At 45.2% G+C, this 22605-nt stretch overlaps 1 protein-coding gene across 1 annotated transcript in view; it reads right to left on the bottom strand.

Moving 5' to 3' along the window:
• aatkb (apoptosis-associated tyrosine kinase b) overlaps nt 1-22605 on the bottom strand; it is a gene marked incomplete at its 5' end in the record, with an annotated part of 49457 nt that overhangs the window by 7420 nt on the left and 19432 nt on the right. The window contains 10 exons of the mRNA XM_079237957.1: nt 272-421; nt 1106-1227; nt 1657-1741; nt 2091-2224; nt 2959-3046; nt 3730-3848; nt 4129-4239; nt 4392-4465; nt 11006-11147; nt 17322-17455. Of these exons, the coding sequence (XP_079094083.1) occupies nt 272-421; nt 1106-1227; nt 1657-1741; nt 2091-2224; nt 2959-3046; nt 3730-3848; nt 4129-4239; nt 4392-4465; nt 11006-11147; nt 17322-17455 (1159 nt within the window). The remainder of the gene's footprint in view (nt 1-271; nt 422-1105; nt 1228-1656; nt 1742-2090; nt 2225-2958; nt 3047-3729; nt 3849-4128; nt 4240-4391; nt 4466-11005; nt 11148-17321; nt 17456-22605) is intronic.

Below are 22605 nucleotides of genomic sequence, written 5' to 3'. Positions count from 1 at the left end.
ATATACTATAGTATTGCTAGGGCAACCGCTTTGGTCCAAACTCACCTCCACAAGATATGAAAAGGGAACATGCCACATCTCCAGATATTTCTGTTGCAATACATGTAATGTGATCATTCGTGAAGATAAGATATTGAATCAGTCAATAATAGACTGTAAAGCTAACACAATTAGCAGGAAGCAATGATTTTTGAGTGTTTCTCTGAGTATTGTGTTTGGCTATGTTCGACCCAACTGTCTCACGATGTTTCTGCATGGGTTCGGGTCTCACCAGCGCTCAGCCAGGGGCACTTTGAGCAGCGGCTTGGGCAGTCGCAGCTGCTGCTCCCTCACGGCGTAGGTCAGCACCTGTCGGTCAGAGTAGTGCCTGTAGGGCTGGTTGCCCAACTCAAACAACTCCCAGATGGTGACGCCCAGAGACCTGAGACACGGGAGGACACGGACGTCGTGAAACAGGAAAAACAGCCAACAGAACAAGTGAACGTCATCTCGCTCCTTATGTACAAATACTTCATCCAGCTGCTTGATGATGTTTTATTATCTTGTTTCCTTCCTTGTGTTTTTTATTAATCTGACATCATTCTATGTCAGATTAATAATCATTCTATCGGGGGAGTTCAATGTCAGTTTGTATGTTTTGGGCCAGTTCTCTCAGCCCATTTTAGCAAAATGCAGTATGAATAAAACTATCATTAACAATAAAAAAAAAAGCATAAATGTGATGTATTTCTGAAGCCACTCGACCCTAGAAGCCCAATCTCCATCCCGGCCTGACCCCCCTCCAAAAAACAATCAATATTTGCTTGGCAATCAAAGTAATTATTAGTTATCTCAGTCTGTGAGCACTGATATACATATAGTAAATACATCTTCACTTTCAGTGGCGGTTCTACATGTAATTACGTGCCGCCCCCTACGTGTCATAAAAAAGTTCCGCCCCGGGCAGCTGCCCGGGTCGCCCGTGCCCAAAACCGCCCCTGTTCACTTTATACCCCAAAACGTTTTAAAACTACACTTTATTGCCATGAAATCTTTAGTTTTAGAGACCAAATGACAAATAACGTGTGTGTGTGTGTGTGTGTGTGTGTGTGTGTGTGTGTCCTACCACATGTTGCTGTGCTGGGTCTGGTCCGCCACCAGCAGGTTTCCGTGCACCTCGTCCACCAGCTCCGGAGCGATCCAGCGCAGCGGCACGCTCATCTGATTGGACGTGGTGTAGTAATCATCCTGACGGGGAGACGGGAGAGAGTCACACTTATTACAAATGTGTTTTATTCACTCATGTCAGCTGCACAGTGAAAACAAAACAGAAGATTTTTTTTTTATTTTATGGGAACTTAATCAAATCTTTCAAATCTGTAGAAACTCACGTGGGTGGAGTAAAATGCTTCATTTTTTCGTAGATGTAGCATCAGATTAAATAGTTTAGCATTAGCATTAAGCTAGCATGAACTATTTTAGTTCGCTTTTTTTGTGTGAATTAATTTCGCCTATATCTGTTTTCTGGTTATCACATGCTCGGCAGTGTCTGCAAACAACAAACTCAGTTCACTTTTATCTTTGTCATCGATTTCTCCCCCAAAATACTCAAAATATAAATATATTACTTCTTAAATATATCTTATTAAGTTGATGTTTTCTGTGTGTTGAACAGACCTTGTACTTGTTCTGGGCCAGGCCGTAATCTCCAATCTTCACTGAGACGTCTGCAGACAGCAAGCAGTTCCTCAAAGCCAGGTCACTAGTCACAAAGGGAGGAACAGATCTTTATTACTCATGAACAGACAACACAAGACCAGAACATTGCCGGATGGTCATAATTCTCGAGGCACAGACGCTGGCTGATGACAAGAAGAAATACTTCATGATGGAGGCTTGACTTGCTGGGGAGACGAGGCTCACCGCCTGCAACAAAATCACTGATGCTGGAGTCTGGAAGGAGCACTCAGGCAGCACCAGGATATTGTTCCAGGAAGCAACCAAGAGGCAGGCAGCAGATCTCACTGACCGATAAAAGACACGCGTTTTCCTGGCGTTTTCATTATTGACACACGTGTGCGTGGCGTTTAGTAGCATGCACAGCTCGCTACCTGTGTGTGAAGTTGTGCTTGTGCATGTGCAGGAGCCCCGAGGCGATGTCACAGGCCATCCGCTGGAGAACCAAGGGGTCAGGGGTCATGGCTTCTGAGGACCTGCAGCTCCGGAGGTAACCCTTCACGTCCCCCTGGACACAGGAGATAACGACACATACATGTGTGTGTTACAGCCTCTGACCACTGGAGGGCAGTGTTGTCATTGGGCTGTGCTTAACGGGGCCAAGAGTCATCTCTTTGTATTAGAATCTGGACTCCTGCATGGAAGAGCACCGGATGAACCCATCTGTGTCCTGTTATGTGTAATGAGATGTTGGGGATGAACACATGAGTCCTCATCCTCATCCGGCTTACTAATGATTAACTTGCTATGCCTGACTTTCCTCCTCAGGTTTATTTGAACATGTTCTGTTCAGATATTACTGAGCTATCACCAATGTATTGAATTCAGAATGAATGGATCTAAAGTAGAAGGAAGACAGTTCTTTAAATTACTTAAACATCACCTCAAATATCAGCGTTAAATCTTCTGAGACGATCAATACTACAAGTGTAGTGCGCCAAAGAGTTACAGCAGCTGCCAAGAATGTTTTCATTGCCAACAATAATGAACAAATAAATCCTCTAAACTACAAAACTCCTCTAGAAGTGTTCAATGTAAAGAACTGAATGAGTTACAGGATCTACTGCACTGTTAAATTAAGAGCAAAGGTCAATAGACACGTAGCTGCAAAGGAACAGATATTATAACAGAGAAAATACAAAATCCTTCAATGAAATGACATATTTCCATACAGCGTTGTCGTGGCGTCACTCGGGTTTGATTCATCTTCAGATACTTTTCAGTTACTTCATATTTACTCACCAGTGGACAAAACTCCATCACCAGCAGGTACGGAGTGACCTCAGTGCACTGGACCAAACACTGCAGCAGAGCAGGGTGCTGCAGGGCTCTGAGGAGGGAGGAGACGAGGAGACGAGGGGAGGAGGGGAGGAGAGGAGGAGGAGAGGAGGAGAGAAGGAGAGGAGAGGAGGAGAGGAGGAGAGGAGGAGAGGAGAGGAGAGAAGAGGAGAGGAGGAGAGGAGAGGAGGGGAGAGGAGAGGAGGGAGGAGACGAGGAGACGAGGAGAGGAGAGGAGGAGAGAAGGAGGAGAGGAAGAGAGGAGGAGAGGAGAGGAAGGGAGAGGAGAGGAGAGGAGGACAGAGGAGGAGAGGAGAGGAGAAGAGGAGAGGAGGAGAGGAGGAGCTTTGTCACATTGTAGTTGAATGAAAGTAAAAGCATTCCTACACTGACATGTTGGGAAAATATACGACATCAAATTCAGCATGTTCACGATTTTTCATCAACAAGAAGTTATTGTAAAATGACTCAAGTAAGTACAAGTTCTCATTTTGAAGATTAGTCTCTCCTTCTCTGTTACGTGAAGGAAAATCACCAAAAATGTGAAGATACCTCAAAATTGTAAGTAAATGTATGAGTTACTTTACATCACTCACTGACAGAAAGAACATGAATCCAACCAGACAGACAGGTGACAGGTGAGAGGAGAAAATACATGAATGTATAAATACATGAATGTATAAATACATGAATGGGTAAATACATGAATGGGTAAATACATGAATGGGTAAATACCGGAAAGGCTGCGCCTCCTTCAGGAAGTGCATCTGCTCCTGCACGCTGCTGCTGGCTCTGAGCTCCTTCACCACCACCTGGGCGGAGCTCAGGCCCGAGTTCACCTCGCCCAGCAGAACCTGCAGGCGGTCAGAAAGAGACGTGTATACGCACAGGGAAGACAGGTGCACACACACACACACACACACACACACACACACACACACAACACACACACACACACCCAGTGGAGCACGGAGTGGGAGTGACCGACACACGGAGACCAACACAAAGACGTGAAGCGGGCATGCAGGGGTTTCAGGGGAAGGGATCCAAAGAGACAGGAAGGGACACACACACACACACACACACACACACACACACACACACACACACACACACACACACAGATGGACATACCCAGTGAAGGTACACAAGGATGGAGAGGACGCATGATTCATGAGTGAACAGTTTGAGTCGGAGAGAGACGGAGAAGGGAGAGAACGAGAGAGAACGACAACAACATGTTATCTGGTTGTTATCTGGTGTTATTACTGTCCCTTTAAGGGACAGGCATTAAAGGCACAGGAGATCATGTCGGCCATTTTCTTTTTCTTTAAACCGGTGTGTGTGAGGCTCCCTGCCGCTGTCCTGCAGGCCGAGGCGTCAGGAAGTGGGCTTACCTTCCCGAACCAGCCATTCCCGATCTCTTTCAGGTAGAGGAGACTGTGGCGGCCGAGATCCGTGGATTTCAGGGCTGGAAGAGAAGATGGAGAGAGGACGAGGTCAGACTCCATGTGCATCGCCCTTCCAGTTAGCCATCGGCTCCCATTACTCTCCATGATGTAAAACATCTATTAGCAGACCTTTAAGAGCTTCATTCTTATTTTTATCAAAGCGGCATCACGGTAACGATGTAATGCCACGCAGTCTCTTCAAAGGATTCCACATTTAAGTTACATTATCAAGCAACAATAACATAAAGCTGGCTGCTGATGATTGATGTTCACTCTGATGGATCACACTCACCAAGGAAGCCCAAGTTATTAGCAATGCTCATTGATTTCCATACCATTAGTAGATTGAAACAATATGGACGCTTGGAGCAGAAAACGAGGGAACCATTAAATCTATTCGTGTGTTTATTTCTTCAACCTTTATTTAGCCGGGATAATCCTGTTGAGAAATTGAATCTCTTTCACAAAGGTTTTACCACACGAAAACAACGATAACACTTAAAGAACTAAAAGTTAAAAACAGCATGTTCACATAAAAGAGAACTAAAACAAACCCGAACATTCATTGTTTAAATGATCCTTCATCCTGAAAAATGTAATTTAAAATATGTGTCTCACACCAGGACGAGGGTCCAAATATTCTAAAAGCACTTTCACCTATTTCGAAAAAAAAGTCTTTCCAATGATCCAATCAATACAACGCAGCACAGAGCTAACATGCTAACATGCTATCATAGAACATTGTTGAACTTTCATCGTTCAACTCATCCCTTCAAGTCATAATACACAGAAAATAAGAAGAAAGACTTCTCAGAACAACTCAATTGGCTTCAAGTTAGCTTAACATGAATTGGATGAACTTAAAGTAAATATAAGGTACTGATAAGAGATTTATAAATATCGGTATGTCATAAAACACCAATAATAAATAATACAAAATACATATAACACAGACGACAGAACGCACCATATCCAGGTTCTTAAGTGGCCGCCGTAGAATCCATCGATCGTTATTAACTCTCTCAAAAAGGAAATATCCGACCGTGCCGGTGAGCGTGGCCCATGGTCCTCGTGAAAGTAATGTCATCTGACTCTCGGGTCTAATTCCACACTGAGCCACCGACTCTGATCCTCCGGCTCCCTGAAGCATCTCAGTGACCCGAGTCCTTCCTGCATCCCTTTCTCTCTCTCAGTGTCTCCCACGATGACGCTCAGACTCTGTCTGTAGAGGAAGACAGACAGGTCTTTGTGGCGCGGCCACAGGCCCGTCACTGTGCGGCGGCCATATTGGACTCCCCCTGTTTCTGGTCATTCCTTCACACCCACTCACGCTCTCTCCGGCCCGAAGCAGAATAACCGGCATTGTCTGGCTGCTCGGGGCCGCATGGCACCAGTTGGGACCAGTGAGTGCTCTATTATCTCTATTATCCGGGTCCCGTCTCCATGAGTCCCACCAACGCCATCACATTCACCTCAAATATCCACGATACTAGTGGAACAGTGAGGGGAAGACGAGACTTCTCAAAGGCTGCATTATAGTATTTGTCGTCTGTTTCTTAACACAATGTCTGAATAGAACGTGCAGATTTCCATTGAATAGAAAAGTTCTTGGGTGAGTAAACAAGTGGAACGATATATTAATTGCAAGGAAAGATGTTTTCACGATATATGAGCTACGTCACTGACGTGAATACAACTAATCTACGTATAAACGAGTATCGAGTGTCCTGCAGGGTCATGCAAGGTGACTGGAGCCAACTCGTTTTTATTATTGTTATTATTGTTATTGTTATTTGCTCAGGCTTCTCCCTCTCCTCTGTAACTTCTCTATCAGTTACAGATGTGCAGGCACTCGTACACACACTCATACACACTGATACACACCGATACACACACTCGTACACACACTCATACACACACTCGTACACGCACTCGTACACACACTCATACGCACAGTCATACATACACACACTCGTACACACACTCGTACACGCACTCGTACACGCACTCGTACACGCACTCATACACACTGATACACACTGATACACACACTTGTACACACACTCATACACACACTCGTACACGCACTCGTACACACACTCGTACACACACTCATACACACTGATACACACTGATACACACACTCGTACACACACTCATACACACACTCGTACACGCACTCGTACACACACTCGTACACACACTCATACACACTGATACACACTGATACACACACTCGTACACACACTCATGCACACACTCGTACACGCACTCGTACACACACTCGTACACACACTCATACACACTGATACACACTGATACACACACTCGTACACACACTCATACACACACTCGTACACGCACTCGTACACACACTCGTACACACACTCATACACACTGATACACACTGATACACACACTCGTACACACACTCATACACACACTCGTACACGCACTCGTACACACACTCGTACACGCACTCGTACACGCACTCGTACACACACTCGTACACACACTCATACACACTTATACACACTGATACACACTGATACACACACTCGTACACACACTCATACACACACTCGTACACGCACTCGTACACACACTCGTACACACACTCATACACACTGATACACACTGATACACACACTCGTACACACACTCATACACACACTCGTACACGCACTCGTACACACACTCGTACACACACTCATACACACTGATACACACTGATACACACACTCGTACACACACTCATACACACACTCGTACACGCACTCGTACACACACTCGTACACGCACTCGTACACACACTTGTACACACACTCATACGCACAGTCATACACACACTCATACACACACACATACACACTGATACACACTGATACACACACTCGTACACACACTCATACACACACTCGTACACGCACTCGTACACACACTTGTACACACACTCATACGCACACTCATACACATACTCATACACACACTCATACACACACTTGCACACACAGTCATACACACACTCGTACACACACACATACGCACGTGAGCCCCTCAATCCTTAGAAACAACAACTGGGTTGCATATTTAAAATATACATTATATTGTTTTATACATCTATTGTTTATGCTTCTTTTTGCTCGTCTCGTTTCATCGATATATTCTCTTATAATATTTCTATTTGTCTTTTTTCTGATAGAGTACACTTTAAGTGTACAACGTGTACTCTTATAGTGTACTTTGCATACTGTGCGGACATCCATTCTATCAGTCTCGTCATTGTAAGCTAAAGCCGGGTGGAGGGCGATTATCTTACTGTTCTTTTTTCTAAAAGCCACACTGTGACAAACTGAAAACACTGTGATTAACCTGCTAAGTTATCAGATGTCTTTCCAGCCAACACACTAACTCAATCTCCCTTTGACGTCCTCTCCTCTCTCCTCTCTCCTCTCTCCTCGCTCCTCTATCCTCTCTCCTCGCTCCTCTCTCTAGCAGGAAGTCTTTAGCCAAATGCACAGTGGCTAAATCACTCAGAGACAAATGGAACCCCATTACGCTCCTCAGCCCGGTGCTTTGGAGTCAGAGGAGCTGAGCCGTACTCCTCAGACATTTAAATTCACTCACGACTCAATTATACACGGCAGCATGGCGATGATTTAGAGGTCGAGTGAGTGAGTGTTTGTTAAGGAAAGGATGCATAGATACCATGTGGAGGACATCTCAATGTGTGTGTGTGTGTGTGTGTCCTCTCTGCGTGGGCGTGACCTCCATTAGTCCGGAGCAGCTGCATCAGGGCGGGCCCCGGGCCCTGGGCCCCGCACTGAGCCAAGCTCTTACATTGTGGTGTCTCTTTGGGAGCCCCGCCTCTCCACAGAGTCCCAGGACGGGCCCAGCGCTCAGCAGGACAGAGGAGACGGGAACGTCGGCTGAAGGAAACCAGACTTGTACTTCGGCTCCACGTCGACCTCAGCGCTCAGGAATCAGTAGAAATGTGAAACCTGAGACTTGAACCCGCACCGTGTTTGTTGAAAAGCAAGAACTTTTCTGTTCAATTTTCTTATACAGCATTTTTTAATCTTCATAACCTTTTCCTATGTGTGTATAACATTTGCCTCTCTGTGGTTTTGTGCTTTTCTTTCTTTATTCTTCTGTACTTCCCTTCATTCTTTTGTGTAAATTTAACTTTAACATTGTGTCACCCTGTAAAGTCACTTTTTAAACTGCATTTATATGAAGTGGTGGCATATAAATATACTTAAACTTGAACTGAACAGAAGAAAACATCCTGAGCAACAACTACGAGTACGAGAGAGGGAACGCTCCAGCATTACGGTGGATCCACTCCTCATTGAAACATCGATCTCCCTTCATGATGTCAGCGGGCGAGGCCGTCCTGAAGGTGCAGTAACGAATCCCTGACCTCTGCCACAACTGTAATACCATATGGTTTCTATTATTCACAGAGGACAAAGCATATGTTCAAGGCCCAGTTTACTCCAATCACAGAACATCAGGAGAAAACTCTTTCTCACCCCCGAGTGGTTTCAATCCATGCACATATTTGTGGTTTTGAGATATCCACTCCTGAAACCTCTCCGATCCTTTATTCTTTTCAATGCACTGAACACTCGACTACCTCTCCTTCCTCTGACCTTCAGCATGTAGAACAGAACCTGATCCACATGAGCCACCACTGAGGGGAAACACTCACAGCAAGCAGGAACAGAAATGTATAAAACATGATGCGATGGGTTCTCATGAATTTCTGCATATTTCCTGCAGAACATTTGTGAAAATATTTGGATAGAGCTCAATTTTAGTGGATTTCCGCTTATGTTCGACTAATGAAATCCAACAGATGTTATATTAAAAACATCAACACCATTCTGTATAACAATCAGCCATGTGCATCTGTTGGTTGCACGAGAGTGTGTATTTTTAAGAAGGATGGGCTTTTAGTGGGTTCAATGGGATGTTTTTCAGACTATTCGTGTTCCTGAACATCCAATAATGTGCAACAAACACCACAACAACAAAGGACACCATAGGGCTTGGGATGAAGATGGTAATGTAGCCACGACCGCTAGCGTCAGCACCAGACACAGCTTTTAATTAGACATGATATTGGTTGTGATTTGGGTGAACCAACCCTCTTTATTTGCATTGTTTGCTTCTAACACTGAACCAGTGTGTCAAACTGTATGAATGTGAAACATCAACTTCTATTTGAGATTACATCTACTGATCCCTGACTGGACTGCGTGGGCATGATCCATTAAGTGCCGCCACACTCCAGTGTCATCGCTTTATCAGGCGGCAACGCACAACAACAAGGACCATTGTCACAGAGAGGCAGGAAGAGAGAGAGAGAAGGAATACTCTCGCCGGGGGTTTTGTGCTCTGGAATGCCGGACATTCCTACGAGCAGCAGCGTAGGCCGGCCGCCTGCTCGTTATTACGCAACAGGCAGATGTTTGTGGGAGAGAGGGAACGCTGAGGAGCACAGAGTCCATTCTGTTGGGGCCTGCAGCGAGGGATTGTGGGATAGGTGGAGACCCAGCTGACCCGGGGCCAGCGGCAGGGCGGCGCTCACTCCGGGGACAAACTTTGACTAACGCCAGATGCACAGCTCTCCGCCCTCTCCTCGCTCTCCCGTTACTCTCACGCCCGTGAAATGTGCTGGCGAGTGTAAGGCGCTGGCACTTTAACAAAGCTGTTGCAAGAGTTGCATCAGCTCGCAGCAAATGACTGAAGATGTCGATTACAAAGCACTAGCAGAAAAGGATTTCACAAACTGGATATACATCTATTATTTCATCCCTTTCAACAGGGGAACCGTGTAAATCTTAAATGTAGAGCGGGGATGTCAAAGATTTGATGAGAGAAAAACTGGAATGCAGCAGAACGAGTTTGCCGTAAAAAGTCGGGTTATAAGCCGCTACTACCTTCGGTGGTTGTCCCCGCTAGCTCCCCGCTGTAGCCAGCTAGCACTGCTGCTAGCTGCCCGCTAGCTCCCCGGTGTAGCCAGCTCGCGCTGCTGCAAGCTCCCCGCTGTAGCCAGCTAGCGCTCCTGCTAGCTCCCTGCTAGCTCCCCGCTGTAGCCAGCTAGCGCTCCTGCTAGCTCCCCGACAACCACCAAAGGTAGCGGGCGAGTCTGGCTTCGAGTCGGGGCTGGTCCCGCTCCCTTCGGTGGTTTTTGGGCAGCTAGCGGGGAGCTAGCAGCAGTGCTAGCTGGCTACAGCGGGGAGCTAGCAGCAGTGCTAGCTGGCTACAGCGGGGAGCTAGCAGCAGCACTAGCTGGCTACAGCGGGGAGCTAGTGGCGACAACCACCGAAGGAAGTAGCGGCTTATAACCCGACTTTTTACGGTAACCTCTCGAACAATCAAATCCCTCTTCTTTAAAACGCAAGGCTCCATGTTTTTTCATACTTCTCTAAAACTTCGAGCTGACTTTCTCTCATTGGAAACTTTACTTTGTACTCGGCTGTTCGCCACGAGTCGGCTCACATTGACATCGCTCAACAGTCGCATTGCACAGATTAGAAGACTCAACCCACCGGATCGAGCCGGCTGCTTGGCGACCGGCAGAGACAGCTCGGTGAGCGGCAGGATGTAGACGTCCGGGCTGCCCGGGGAGGCCGGCGAGGCCAAGGTGGACATCTCCGCGTGGTACTCATCCCCGTCCACATTCCTGAATTCCTGGAAAACAGACACAGAAATGCACCGAGAGCTCAAAGGTCACGCAAAGGAACAGGTTGACTGCATGAGACTCACAACTTGCAAGAAGGGGATGACGCACAATCTGCCTTTATGGGGGTTACAGATCATATAATGGGAGCATATCTACTCTATGCATTCAAGTTTGACTGCATCGATGCAGAAAAAATTTAAAATTAATGACATTTTGGTCCGCCCACTGAGGCAGAGCTGAGATGAAGTGAGGCAAGCTGTGCTGGCCCGCTGCAGTGTTTCTCTGAGCTGAGATCACCACAGAGTAAACACAAGCCTGTTGGATTCCCACAAGAGATTACAAACATCTCAGTCCTCAGCTTTAAGCCTGATGTGGTGAGATGCTTTCTGGGAGCAAACGGAGAGAAACCTGGAGAGAGAAACGTTCTGACTCAGCAAGAATGTCATACATTGAAAATAATGTCACGATGAGCATATTTGCAAAATAATGAGGAAAAAGGAAAATGACTTTTGACTTGGTCCCCTGCACTTCTTTAAGATGAATATAGACACTATAGAGAGGAGGAGGAGGAGGAGGAGGAGGAGGAGGAGGATGAGGAGGAGGATGAGGAGGAGAAGGAGGAGGAGGAGGAGGAGGAGGAGGGAGTTGGCTGCATCCACCGACCGGATGTCAGAAAAAAAGTCTCTTAGTTGGGAGCAGGAGAGCAGTGGGGTCCCAACACTGGAAAAATATGACCTGCTGTCACGCGCACACACACACACACACACACACACACACACACACACCCTCCCCTGGCCTCAAATCAGAATCTTCACACGGCCTCGCTCGCCCTCCTGTTCAACATGTGGTTTCACTCTCCACACACACACACACACACACACACACACACACACACACACACACACACACACACACACACACACACACACACACACACACACACACACACACACACACACACACCAGCATTTACAGAGCAGCAACATCCTCTCTCATGTCCATACTTCCTGCAGTAAAAAGGCACTAAGGCCTGCAGACGATGAATAGTTTTCAGCGAGTTCATTAATAAAGTGAGAAGGTAAATCAACAAATAGAGAACATTCCTACTGCAATTTCCTTGAATGAAAGCTGACATCTTTTAAATAGTTTTTCTTTAGTTTTAGTGTTTTGACGGTCAACAGTCCAGAACTCAAAGATCAAACAAACAAAAGCAGCAAATCGTCAACTTTGAGAAAACCAGATCATCTTTTGGCCTTTTTGCTGCAAGAAATTTCCCAGATCATCAATTGTTAAAAGATCTTTAGGTTTCAAGCATGTACACATTTACACTTAGTTTTTTTTCTGCAAAAAAAAAGTGACAAGAAGTCTGCTGAGAAATCCTGTGATTTCATTCTTCAGCTGTCCAACAAGCTTCTTAAAAATAATCACAGATCAACATTTGTTTGTCCTTTTAATCCCTTTTTCCATCTTAATACTGAAACCCGTCCAGCTGGTAAAACATCAGCACAACACCTCTGTGACCTCACAGCCTACAGCTTACCTTCAGAGTCCACAGGTAAGGACGGCCTGGCACACGCCCGCTGCTCAACCTCTTTCAGGTTTTCTCACACACACACCAATAAAACACACACACACTCAGTGCCTTTCCCCCAAGGTTCCCATTTGTGTGATGGATGCATGGCAGCAGGAGCTTGGCGGTGCCGGGGAGGAGCGGCATCATCCTTCTGCAGAGAGAGGGTCATTGTCGAGTCCAGAGAGGAGGACGAGGAGGACGAGGAGGACGAGGAGGAAGAGCTGACCCACTGGCGGAGGGACAGATGGAGAGAGACAGAGAGAGAGAGAGAGAGAGAGAGAGAGAGAGAGAGAGAGAGAGAGAGAGAGAAAGAGGAGGAGAAGCTGGGGAGAGGAAGCAGGAGGAGTTCACGGGCCGGACCGAACCTCGGGTCGCCTCACGAGGAGGGAGACTGAGCCCCCACAGAAATGTGAGGGAGAAAAATACAAGTGGGAGGAAGAGGAGGAGGATGAGGAGGAGGAGGGAGGGGTCACATACTATACATCTGACATCACCCCCTCTCTTCTTCTCTCTCTCTCGCCCAAAAGCCAAAGAACATCTGCAGGGCATTCCCCTTCCCCTCAAAACCACGACAGCACATAGGTTTGGTTAACGCTATACTTGTGAGGACTCTTCGCGGCACGCTGGCATTCCTGACCGTCATCTTCATCACTACGCCGTTAACATGAACACGGACATTAACATTAAACTCAAGCTTCTCACTGCATGCTCTGTGTTTGAGTCCCTGCACAGTTCAGATCCCACATCAGAACCACTTGAAGGCCCTTCAAACCTTTTGTGTCAGGATTCAGGGCCGTGTGCAGAAAGAGTGATATTATATATGATTCCCCGAGTCAGCTATAGGAATCTAGAGCCAGCGGCCAGTTAGCTTAGCTTAGCATGAAGCATAGAAACAGGTGGGAAACAGCCTGGTTCTGTCAAAGATAAAGGATTCATCTTGGATCCGGCACATGAAATATAAAAGTTCTCTTCTGACTCGAGCAGGAAAGTTAATTATTTCCATAAGGTCAGAATCAGCGTTCATGGCAATTCCCTTTATTTCTGTACGATGACAAATTCTTTCAGAAAAGGTCATCGCGCTGCAAACTTTAGAGTTTCGACCCTGAAACCATGAAGTCCAAAGCTCAACCGGCCAGTAGACGTCCAGCTGCAGGAAGCGTCTCATCTTTCCTGTCTCTGGGACACAGAGGGCTTCTTCTCTCTCATCTCCTCTTCAAGTTTATTTTTTCTTTCTTTCTGAAAAATCCCTCTTCCTGCTCTGGGAGAGGCTGTGTCTAGTTCCAGATGGGGCCCCGAGGCCGGATGCACTGTGGCCTCATGGGTAATGCCCTTCCTCATGCCCTCCTCCTCCTCTTCCTCGGACACACCCTGACAGGTCGGGGCCGGGTGGTCCGACGCAAAGCAGACATCGTTCACGTTGAATGCCTTCGATCGGCTGCATGCGCACACACACACACACACACACACACACACACACACACACACACACACACACACACACACACACACACACACACACACACACACACACACACACACAGTGTTCAAGAAAGGACAGGATGTTACGCAACATGGCGACAGACACTGCAGCTCTGTGCTCCCTAAGACATTCAAAGTGAAGAGAAAATGAAGAAAGGCTGTAAGAGAGAGAGAGAGAGAGAGAGAGAGAGAGAGAGAGAGAGATTTACCCGAAGGCCAACATACCTCATTACTGAAACCTCACATTTCTCTCACCCGACAGCCTTAAATCAAGTGTCTTCACAGCGTCACAGCAGATTATAACCTCTGATGTTAACAGATTAATGCTGGAACATGTTATAGTAGTTGAGGAATAAATCGTGTTGGATCACAGTGAGGGCTTGTTGTGGAGAAGTATGTATACAGGTGAAAGATGGGCTGGAACCAATTGTTTTGTGTCTTGATTTATCTGTTAATTGTTTTATACAAATGTAACTTGATCTCATGTTTCCACAGCCCAAAGGTCACTTCTTAAAATGTCCAAAACCCAAAAGATATGCAATTTATATTTAATAATATAAAGCTGCAAATTCTCAAAAGCGGAAAACACAGAATGTTCATGATCCCCAGAGGATACACTTTATAATAACTTCAAGCATTAATGTTTCACCCAGCAGCAAACAAAAAAAGCATGGCAATGGCTGTAATCAAAGATTGCAACCACACCCATTATTACATCCCCTTCTTTTACACAGTCGATGGTTTTTATGTGAGGGTTCCCATTCTGGTTGTATCTTGTGGGCGAGGACAATTTCCTGCACAAGCACTTAAAGGTGACGTGATAGACATTCGTACCGACTGAGGGAGGCTGTGATGTTTCAGGCTGCTGGGCGTAATGGGCCAAGAAACATAGCAGCAAAAGGCGGCAAAAAGAAGAAGAAGAAGAAGAAGAAGAAGAAGAAGAAGAAGAAGAAGAAGAAGAAGAAGAAGAAGAAGAAGAAGAAGAAGAAGAAGAAGAAGAAGGAGGAGGATGCAATGTGGAAGTATTACAAACAATTGCTAATGTGTTGTAAGGAAGGAGAGGCTTTGAGGATGTTTGTTGAAATCTCATCTATACATTAACACAGCCTCTACATAAACACAGCCTCTACATGAACACAGCCTCTACATAAACACAGCCTCTACATGAACACAGCCTCTACATAAACACAACCTCTACATAAACACAGCCTCTACATGAACACAGCCTCTACATAAACACAGCCTCTACATAAACACAGCCTCTACATGAACACAGCCTCTACATAAACACAACCTCTACATAAACACAGCCTCTATGTGAACACAGTCTCTACTTGAATACATCCTCTACATAAACACAACCTCAACTTGAATACATCCTCTACATAAACACAGCCTCTACGTGAACACAGCCTCTACATAAACACAGCCTCTACTTGAATACATCCTCTACATAAACACAGCCTCTACATGAACACAGCCTCTACATAAACACAGCCTCTACGTGAACACAGCCTCTACATAAACACAGCCTCTACTTGAATACATCCTCTACATAAACACAGCCTCTACTTGAATACATCCTCTACATGAACACAGCCTCTACATGAACACAGCCTCTACATAAACACAGCCTCTACATAAACACAGCCTCTACTTGAATACATCCTCTACATAAACACAGCCTCTACTTGAATACATCCTCTACATAAACACAACCTCAACTTGAATACATCCTCTACATAAACACAGCCTCTACGTGAACACAGCCTCTACATAAACACAGCCTCTACTTGAATACATCCTCTACATAAACACAGCCTCTACTTGAATACATCCTCTACATAAACACAACCTCAACTTGAATACATCCTCTACATAAACACAGCCTCTACGTGAACACAGCCTCTACATAAACACAGCCTCTACTTGAATACATCCTCTACATAAACACAACCTCTACTTGAATACATCCTCTACATAAACACAGCCTCTACATGAACACAGCCTCTACATAAACACAGCCTCTACGTGAACACAGCCTCTACATAAACACAGCCTCTACTTGAATACATCCTCTACATAAACACAGCCTCTACATAAACACAGCCTCTACATAAACACAGCCTCTACATGAACACAGCCTCTACATAAACACAGCCTCTACATGAACACAGCCTCTACATAAACACAGCCTCTACATGAACACAGCCTCTACATAAACACAGCCTCTACATGAACACAGCCTCTACATAAACACAGCCTCTACATGAACACAGCCTCTACATAAACACAGCCTCTACATAAACACAGCCTCTACATAAACACAGCCTCTACTTGAATACATCCTCTACATGAACACAGCCTCTACGTGAACACAGCCTCTACATAAACACAGCCTCTACTTGAATACATCCTCTGCATAAACACAGCCTCTACATAAACACAGCCTCTACATAAACACAGCCTCTACATGAACACAGCCTCTACATAAACACAGCCTCTACATAAACACAGCCTCTACATAAACACAGCCTCTACGTGAACACAGCCTCTACATAAACACAGCCTCTACGTGAACACAGCCTCTACATAAACACAGCCTCTACATAAACACAGCCTCTACGTGAACACAGCCTCTACATAAACACAACCTCTACATAAACACAGCCTCTACGTGAACACAGCCTCTACGTGAACACAGCCTCTACATAAACACAGCCTCTACATAAACACAGCCTCTACGTGAACACAGCCTCTACGTGAACACAGCCTCTACATAAACACAGCCTCTACTTGAATACATCCTCTACATAAACACAGCCTCTGATATCTTTGTCTGCTGCTCTAACTACTTCCCATCAACGTGTTCTAAGTACAAGAGGCTGGAGATCTTGTGTACTGAGTATAATGGAGGTCTAATGAGAGGCTCAGAGGAATCTTTTGTCTTCAGGACATTTGCAATAATGTGCATGCGGGCAGAGAGGGAGTCAGAGTGCAGGTATCTCTGCAGACTCCATAAACACGTCATGTGATTTCATGAGTGTGCGTCTTCATGCCTCATGTTGTTTTTCATGTTTCACGTGGAAGCTGAGGAGAAATGGAGTTCGGCTGAAGAGGAGAGGCCCACCTTGAAGCCGGTCTTGCTTTTCTTGCAACAGATGCAGGCCAGCATGAGGAAGACGAAGGTGAAGAGGCCCGAGAGGGAGATGGCCACCACGGCCAGGGACGACGACCAGGACAGCTCACTCAGCGGAGCGCCATCTGCAGGACACAAGCGATACAGACGGACAGAATATGAGGCGTAACACTATTAGAGTTAATGTGATCAAATGCATGCTAAAGATCAGATGGGTTATGAAAGCAGCAAGATTACAGTAATAAAGGGTTGTGGTCTCCATTCATACGCCATTGGATATAAGTAGATTTTCCATCGCATCACTTTAAATATCCTATATAGTAGCTCGTGAACTGACTGCTTTCTCAGGGGACTTTATATTTCCATTAAGCGACTTTCACATGTTTGATCTACAGCTTGTCGTCAAGGTTTTGCTGAAGAATGAAATGCTGTGAAACATTACAGCTCTGTCGGATTTATCTGGAACACGATGGACACTTCTGCTCAGAAAACCAGGGAATACATACGAGCCATACCTTTTGCACGTATTGCCTTTTGCACAACATTCTCATTTGCAAGTAAAGAAATTGCATAACTTATAGCTTTAACTCGTGTTTGTTTTCCCAAAAATAAAAGGGATATTTTTAAGTATTGAGGAATAATAATGTGTTAAGGATACCACAACCTCTGAGATACACTTGATATACTAGTATGCAGTAAATATAGTATATGCATTCTATTGTGTATATTTAAGATAACTTCTTTTCCCTCTTTGGGCTGAAACAACAAACTGTGATCTCATCTCCTGCTTCTATTGTTTGTTTTTGCTTTTTCACATCCATTGTGAACGATGCAGGTGTTAACGACAAGGAGTAGCTCTACTTTTTACTCACATTAGGTTTGTTTTCTTATTTAAAGATTATTGTAAAAGTATTGTCAGCATTCATAACATAGATATCACAGCTCAAAAAAGTTGCTATTCATGGTTTCGGGTGAACCTGCATGATTTTATCAGATTGTTACCGCCGTCATGTTTCTACAGAAGCCCAGAACGGACAAACTAAACACTGGCTCCAGATAAGGTCTTTCATGTTTTTGCATTTTCGCCGTAGTTCTCCCACACACTCCCTTTCAGTTTCAGCTGCCAAATCCTACAAACTGCCCCTTTAAATTAGTTCAGAACCAGTTAAACGTTCCTCTGAGTAGCAGAAGAGAGACAGGAAACAGGGAGAAAGTAAAGACGAGTCCGAGTCTCCAGCTGGACTCACACCTTGGACGTCAGGCTTTCTTCAGGCCCCATAAATGCACCAAAATAAATGCTTTTCAACCATAACCCTGTGAGGGGAGAGATAAAATACAATAACACATACTGAAGACACCCCGAAGGGCACTTTGGCACCAAATGTGCTGAAGAAATATGAAATATAAAGATCATAAAGCGCCTCCCTTGTGTCCTACAAGGATCTCTTTTTCCCCGATTTATTATCTGCAAAACAAGAAATGTGGGTTTTTAATGAAAAAGAAAGATATAATCACAATAATGAGACAATATGAATGAATTTCACATCCAGTATTTTCTCCATTCCACCTCCTCTGTTGACCTTTTGTCCTCCGGCTCTATTTCTCTCTCGTGAGCCTCGTTCTGCATCTTGCTGCCCGACCTCGTAAATAATATCTTGTTCCCACCTTTTTGGGCAGTGCATGATTTTTGAATTTCTTTCTCATCCTGCGATGGCTTCCGAAATGCAACGGTTACCAGGGAAACAGATAGGACGGACAGCCATGCAGGATTGCCTTCAGCTGTAAATCTCTCTCACGCTGATTCCTGCCAACAGCAGTGCCACCCAGCTCCACACACACACACACACACACACACACACACACACACACACACACACACACACACACACACACACACACACACACACACACACACACACACACACACACACACACACACACAAACAGAGAGTCATTTCTGATGCCAGTTTCTGCTGATCCTCTGAAAGCTGGCTCTCGTGAGAATCAGGCTCTTAGTATAATTGGAGCGTGGTCACTGTTGTTTCGGAGGCCGGCTGCCAGAATGTAGGAGCACGAGAATGTTTGTAAATTCAACAGTTAAATGCGGGTTAAGCCGGACAGCTCAGGGGTTTCTGAAACACGGAGTAGCCTGAATTCCACTGAATATTTCACTCTGCTGGACTAAATAAAGCCGGCGGTCCAGAAAGAGGGTCGATAAAAAGAGCGATGTGATCCCACGTGACGCAGAGTGGGAGGAAGCAGTGGGAAGAGCCAGCGTGCTGAATCAGTCCATAACCCTTTAGTGCTCTGAAACGCTACACAAGACCATTCACTTTTAATCATCCTTTATTTGTCGGGGGGTTGATTACAGAGAGAGGAGACACATGCTGGCTCTGTTGTGGTGTATTTAACATTCCACTTACATATTCCTTCTCCATCTCATCTAATATCATCTCTATCCTCATCTCATCTCCATCTCATCTCATCTCCATCTCATCTAATATCATCTCTATCCTCATCTCATCTCTATCCTCATCTCATCTACATCTTATCTAATATCCTCTCTATCCTCATCTCCATCTCCACCTCCATCTCCATCTCATCTCTATCTCATCTCTATCCTCATCTCATCTCCATCTCATCTCATTTAATCTCCATCTCATCTCATCTCCATCTCTATCTCATCTCTATCCTCATCTCATCTCCATCTCATCTCATTTAATCTCCATCTCATCTCATCTCCATCTCTATCCTCATCTCTATCCTCATCCCCATCTCATCTCCATCTCCATCTCCATCTCATCTTCATCTCTATCCTCATCTCCATCTCATTTTCATCTCTATCCTCATCTCCATCTCATCTCCATCTCATCTCATCTCCATCTCTATCCTCATCTCCATCTCATCTCATCTCATCTCCATCTCTATCCTCATCTCCATCTCATCTCATCTTCATCCTCATCTCATCTCATCTCCATCTCCATCTCATCTTCATCCTCATCTCATCTCATCTTCATCTCCATCTCCATCTCCATCTCATCTTCATCTTCATCTCATCTAATCTCATCTCATCTTTATCTCCATCTTCATCTTCATCTCATCTCTGGGTATTAATATCTGAGCAACACATGCAGTCGCAGTAAAAAACAGAGCAGTTAAGTCCAGCTGACACGTTTGATGGTTATTATTAAAAGTAGATGTAAATGCTGCGACTCCCACTCGTCTGGCCTACAATTAACTTCACGCCAGAAATGACCGACGCTGCTGTAAATTATTCAGTGAAGGAAAATGAGTAAAAACCTGTTTATAAATGATCAAACAATTCAGATTTCTTATTCAGGCCTATATGGCGATACTTGTTTTTATTGTAATGACAACAAATCGATTGACAACAAATTGATTTCAAGAAACTGGGGTGTACTCTGCTATATTTTTGAGTCAATCCCGCCGCCACAAATACTCACTAGAGCCCATATGTGGATTAATCCACCGCAGAAAATAGTCCCTAGCCGACAAGCAAACCATTTCCTCCGGCTTGAGTAACCTTTGCTGAAAACTACAGCGCCGTGCAGAGTCGTTTTATGTATTTTCAACTCCTCATCGATTGAGTTTGTGAGGTAAGCTTCTGTTGCACCTGAATCCTGCTGTCAAAGCAGACATGTTGAGGATAAAGAAAAGGATTAATATCTCATCTGAAGCAGGAGTTTCTTTTCCTGTAGTACTCGGTGAGACAGCAGGTGCAGAATCAAGCTTATACAGCAGTTAGTAAGAAGAAAGGAAAGGAGGAGGAAAAATCATTGAAATATATCGGTGCGGTCATGTGATGCTGGTCTGAATTGGCCAGTCAGCAATTGTAAAACTAAGATGTTACACATCCTCTCACAATAAGACCTCGTTGTTGTTGTTTTCTTCCCTGGCTTTGCAAAATCAATGCCATCGACTGCTAAATGAAATAGAGAGGGATCTCCCTCCCGTTAGCTGGAATGAACCGAGCTCTAAAGAGACAAACGCCTGCCGCTAAAGGCTGAAGTCCCTCCAGAGAGCTTCATTACTGCACTGAAAAAACACAAAACACTAAATTCATTTGAGGTGAAAAACCAACACAGGAAGGTGGACCGGCAGCTTCTGGACTGCTGCGTCTCTCCTCTGCTTTTCACTACTCGATGCAGGCGAGCAGCTCGGAGGTGCACGGCGGCCATTTTTAGCCTCTCGGGGCAGAGAGCCGGAGAGCATCGTGATGACTAAATGATGAAAAGAGGGAGCGAGGACACGAGAGGAGGGAAGAACGGAGCTGAGTAAAGAAGATGAAGAAGAAGAGGCTGAAGGGCTGTGTACTCTGCAGCGCTCCCCCAGGAGAATCTCCTCAGACAGAAGCAGAAACCAAACACTGAGTCTATCTGACATTCCAGCTTTACAGAGGCAGAGCAGCTGAAGCATCTCTCAGCGTCTCTTCATGCAGTTTAGTAATTTAGTTGCAAGATATCTGTGATATCAGAATCACATCACCATCACAGCCTGGTATATAACAATGGCCCAGTGTTATGGCCAGCCTCCCGTCTTATTGCCTGAATCCTCCGTTTTCCAGTGCGGCAGCTTATTAGAAACGTAGCTACGGTTCTTTATTTATTCACCCCACCACACAGCAGCTTTTCTGTTGGAACCCATCAGACCAAAGAGACGAGGCGGCGCCTTCACACAGTACAAAGTCAGCAGAGAGCGGCGACATGTTGTGAGTTGTGGACAGGACTTAAAGTCTCTGTGGCATTAACGCCGTGAAGTGCATGAAACACTTGTTCTATACGAACAAATAAATGCACATTTCTGCACTGGCTCGTATCTTAATTGCTTTACAGGAAGTCCAATCACGCCACCAGTGATCAGTGAGGCTAAACTAGCGCTAGCTCAGCGCAGAGCAAAGTGACCCTGCACACGGCAAAGACCTTACAAAGACTTACACATTAAGGATGACAGAAGCAGAGAGAAGAGGTTTGAGATGAAGATAATATTTCCAAAATGCAATGCAGGATTTTCATTTTGATCTGAAATTCATCTGCTTTTTGTTTTGTTGGTCTTTCATGTCAGCGTTCACGCTGAAGTTACATCCCCAGTGGCCGCAGAGCCCTGGAGCAAAGAAATGAAAAGATAACTTCTAATGCAGTGATTTTCAACCACTGAACCGCGTTAGTTGCCGCAGATAATTTGCCATTGTTGAGCATCTGGTAATGAAATACTCTTCCATGCCAGGAGGAAGCGCAATAATGACCTAGCATAAGTA

This window comes from Taurulus bubalis, assembly GCF_910589615.1.
Source record: "Taurulus bubalis genome assembly, chromosome: 2".
NCBI lineage: Eukaryota > Metazoa > Chordata > Actinopteri > Perciformes > Cottidae > Taurulus > Taurulus bubalis.
This window is presented reverse-complemented; position numbering and strand designations above follow the sequence as displayed.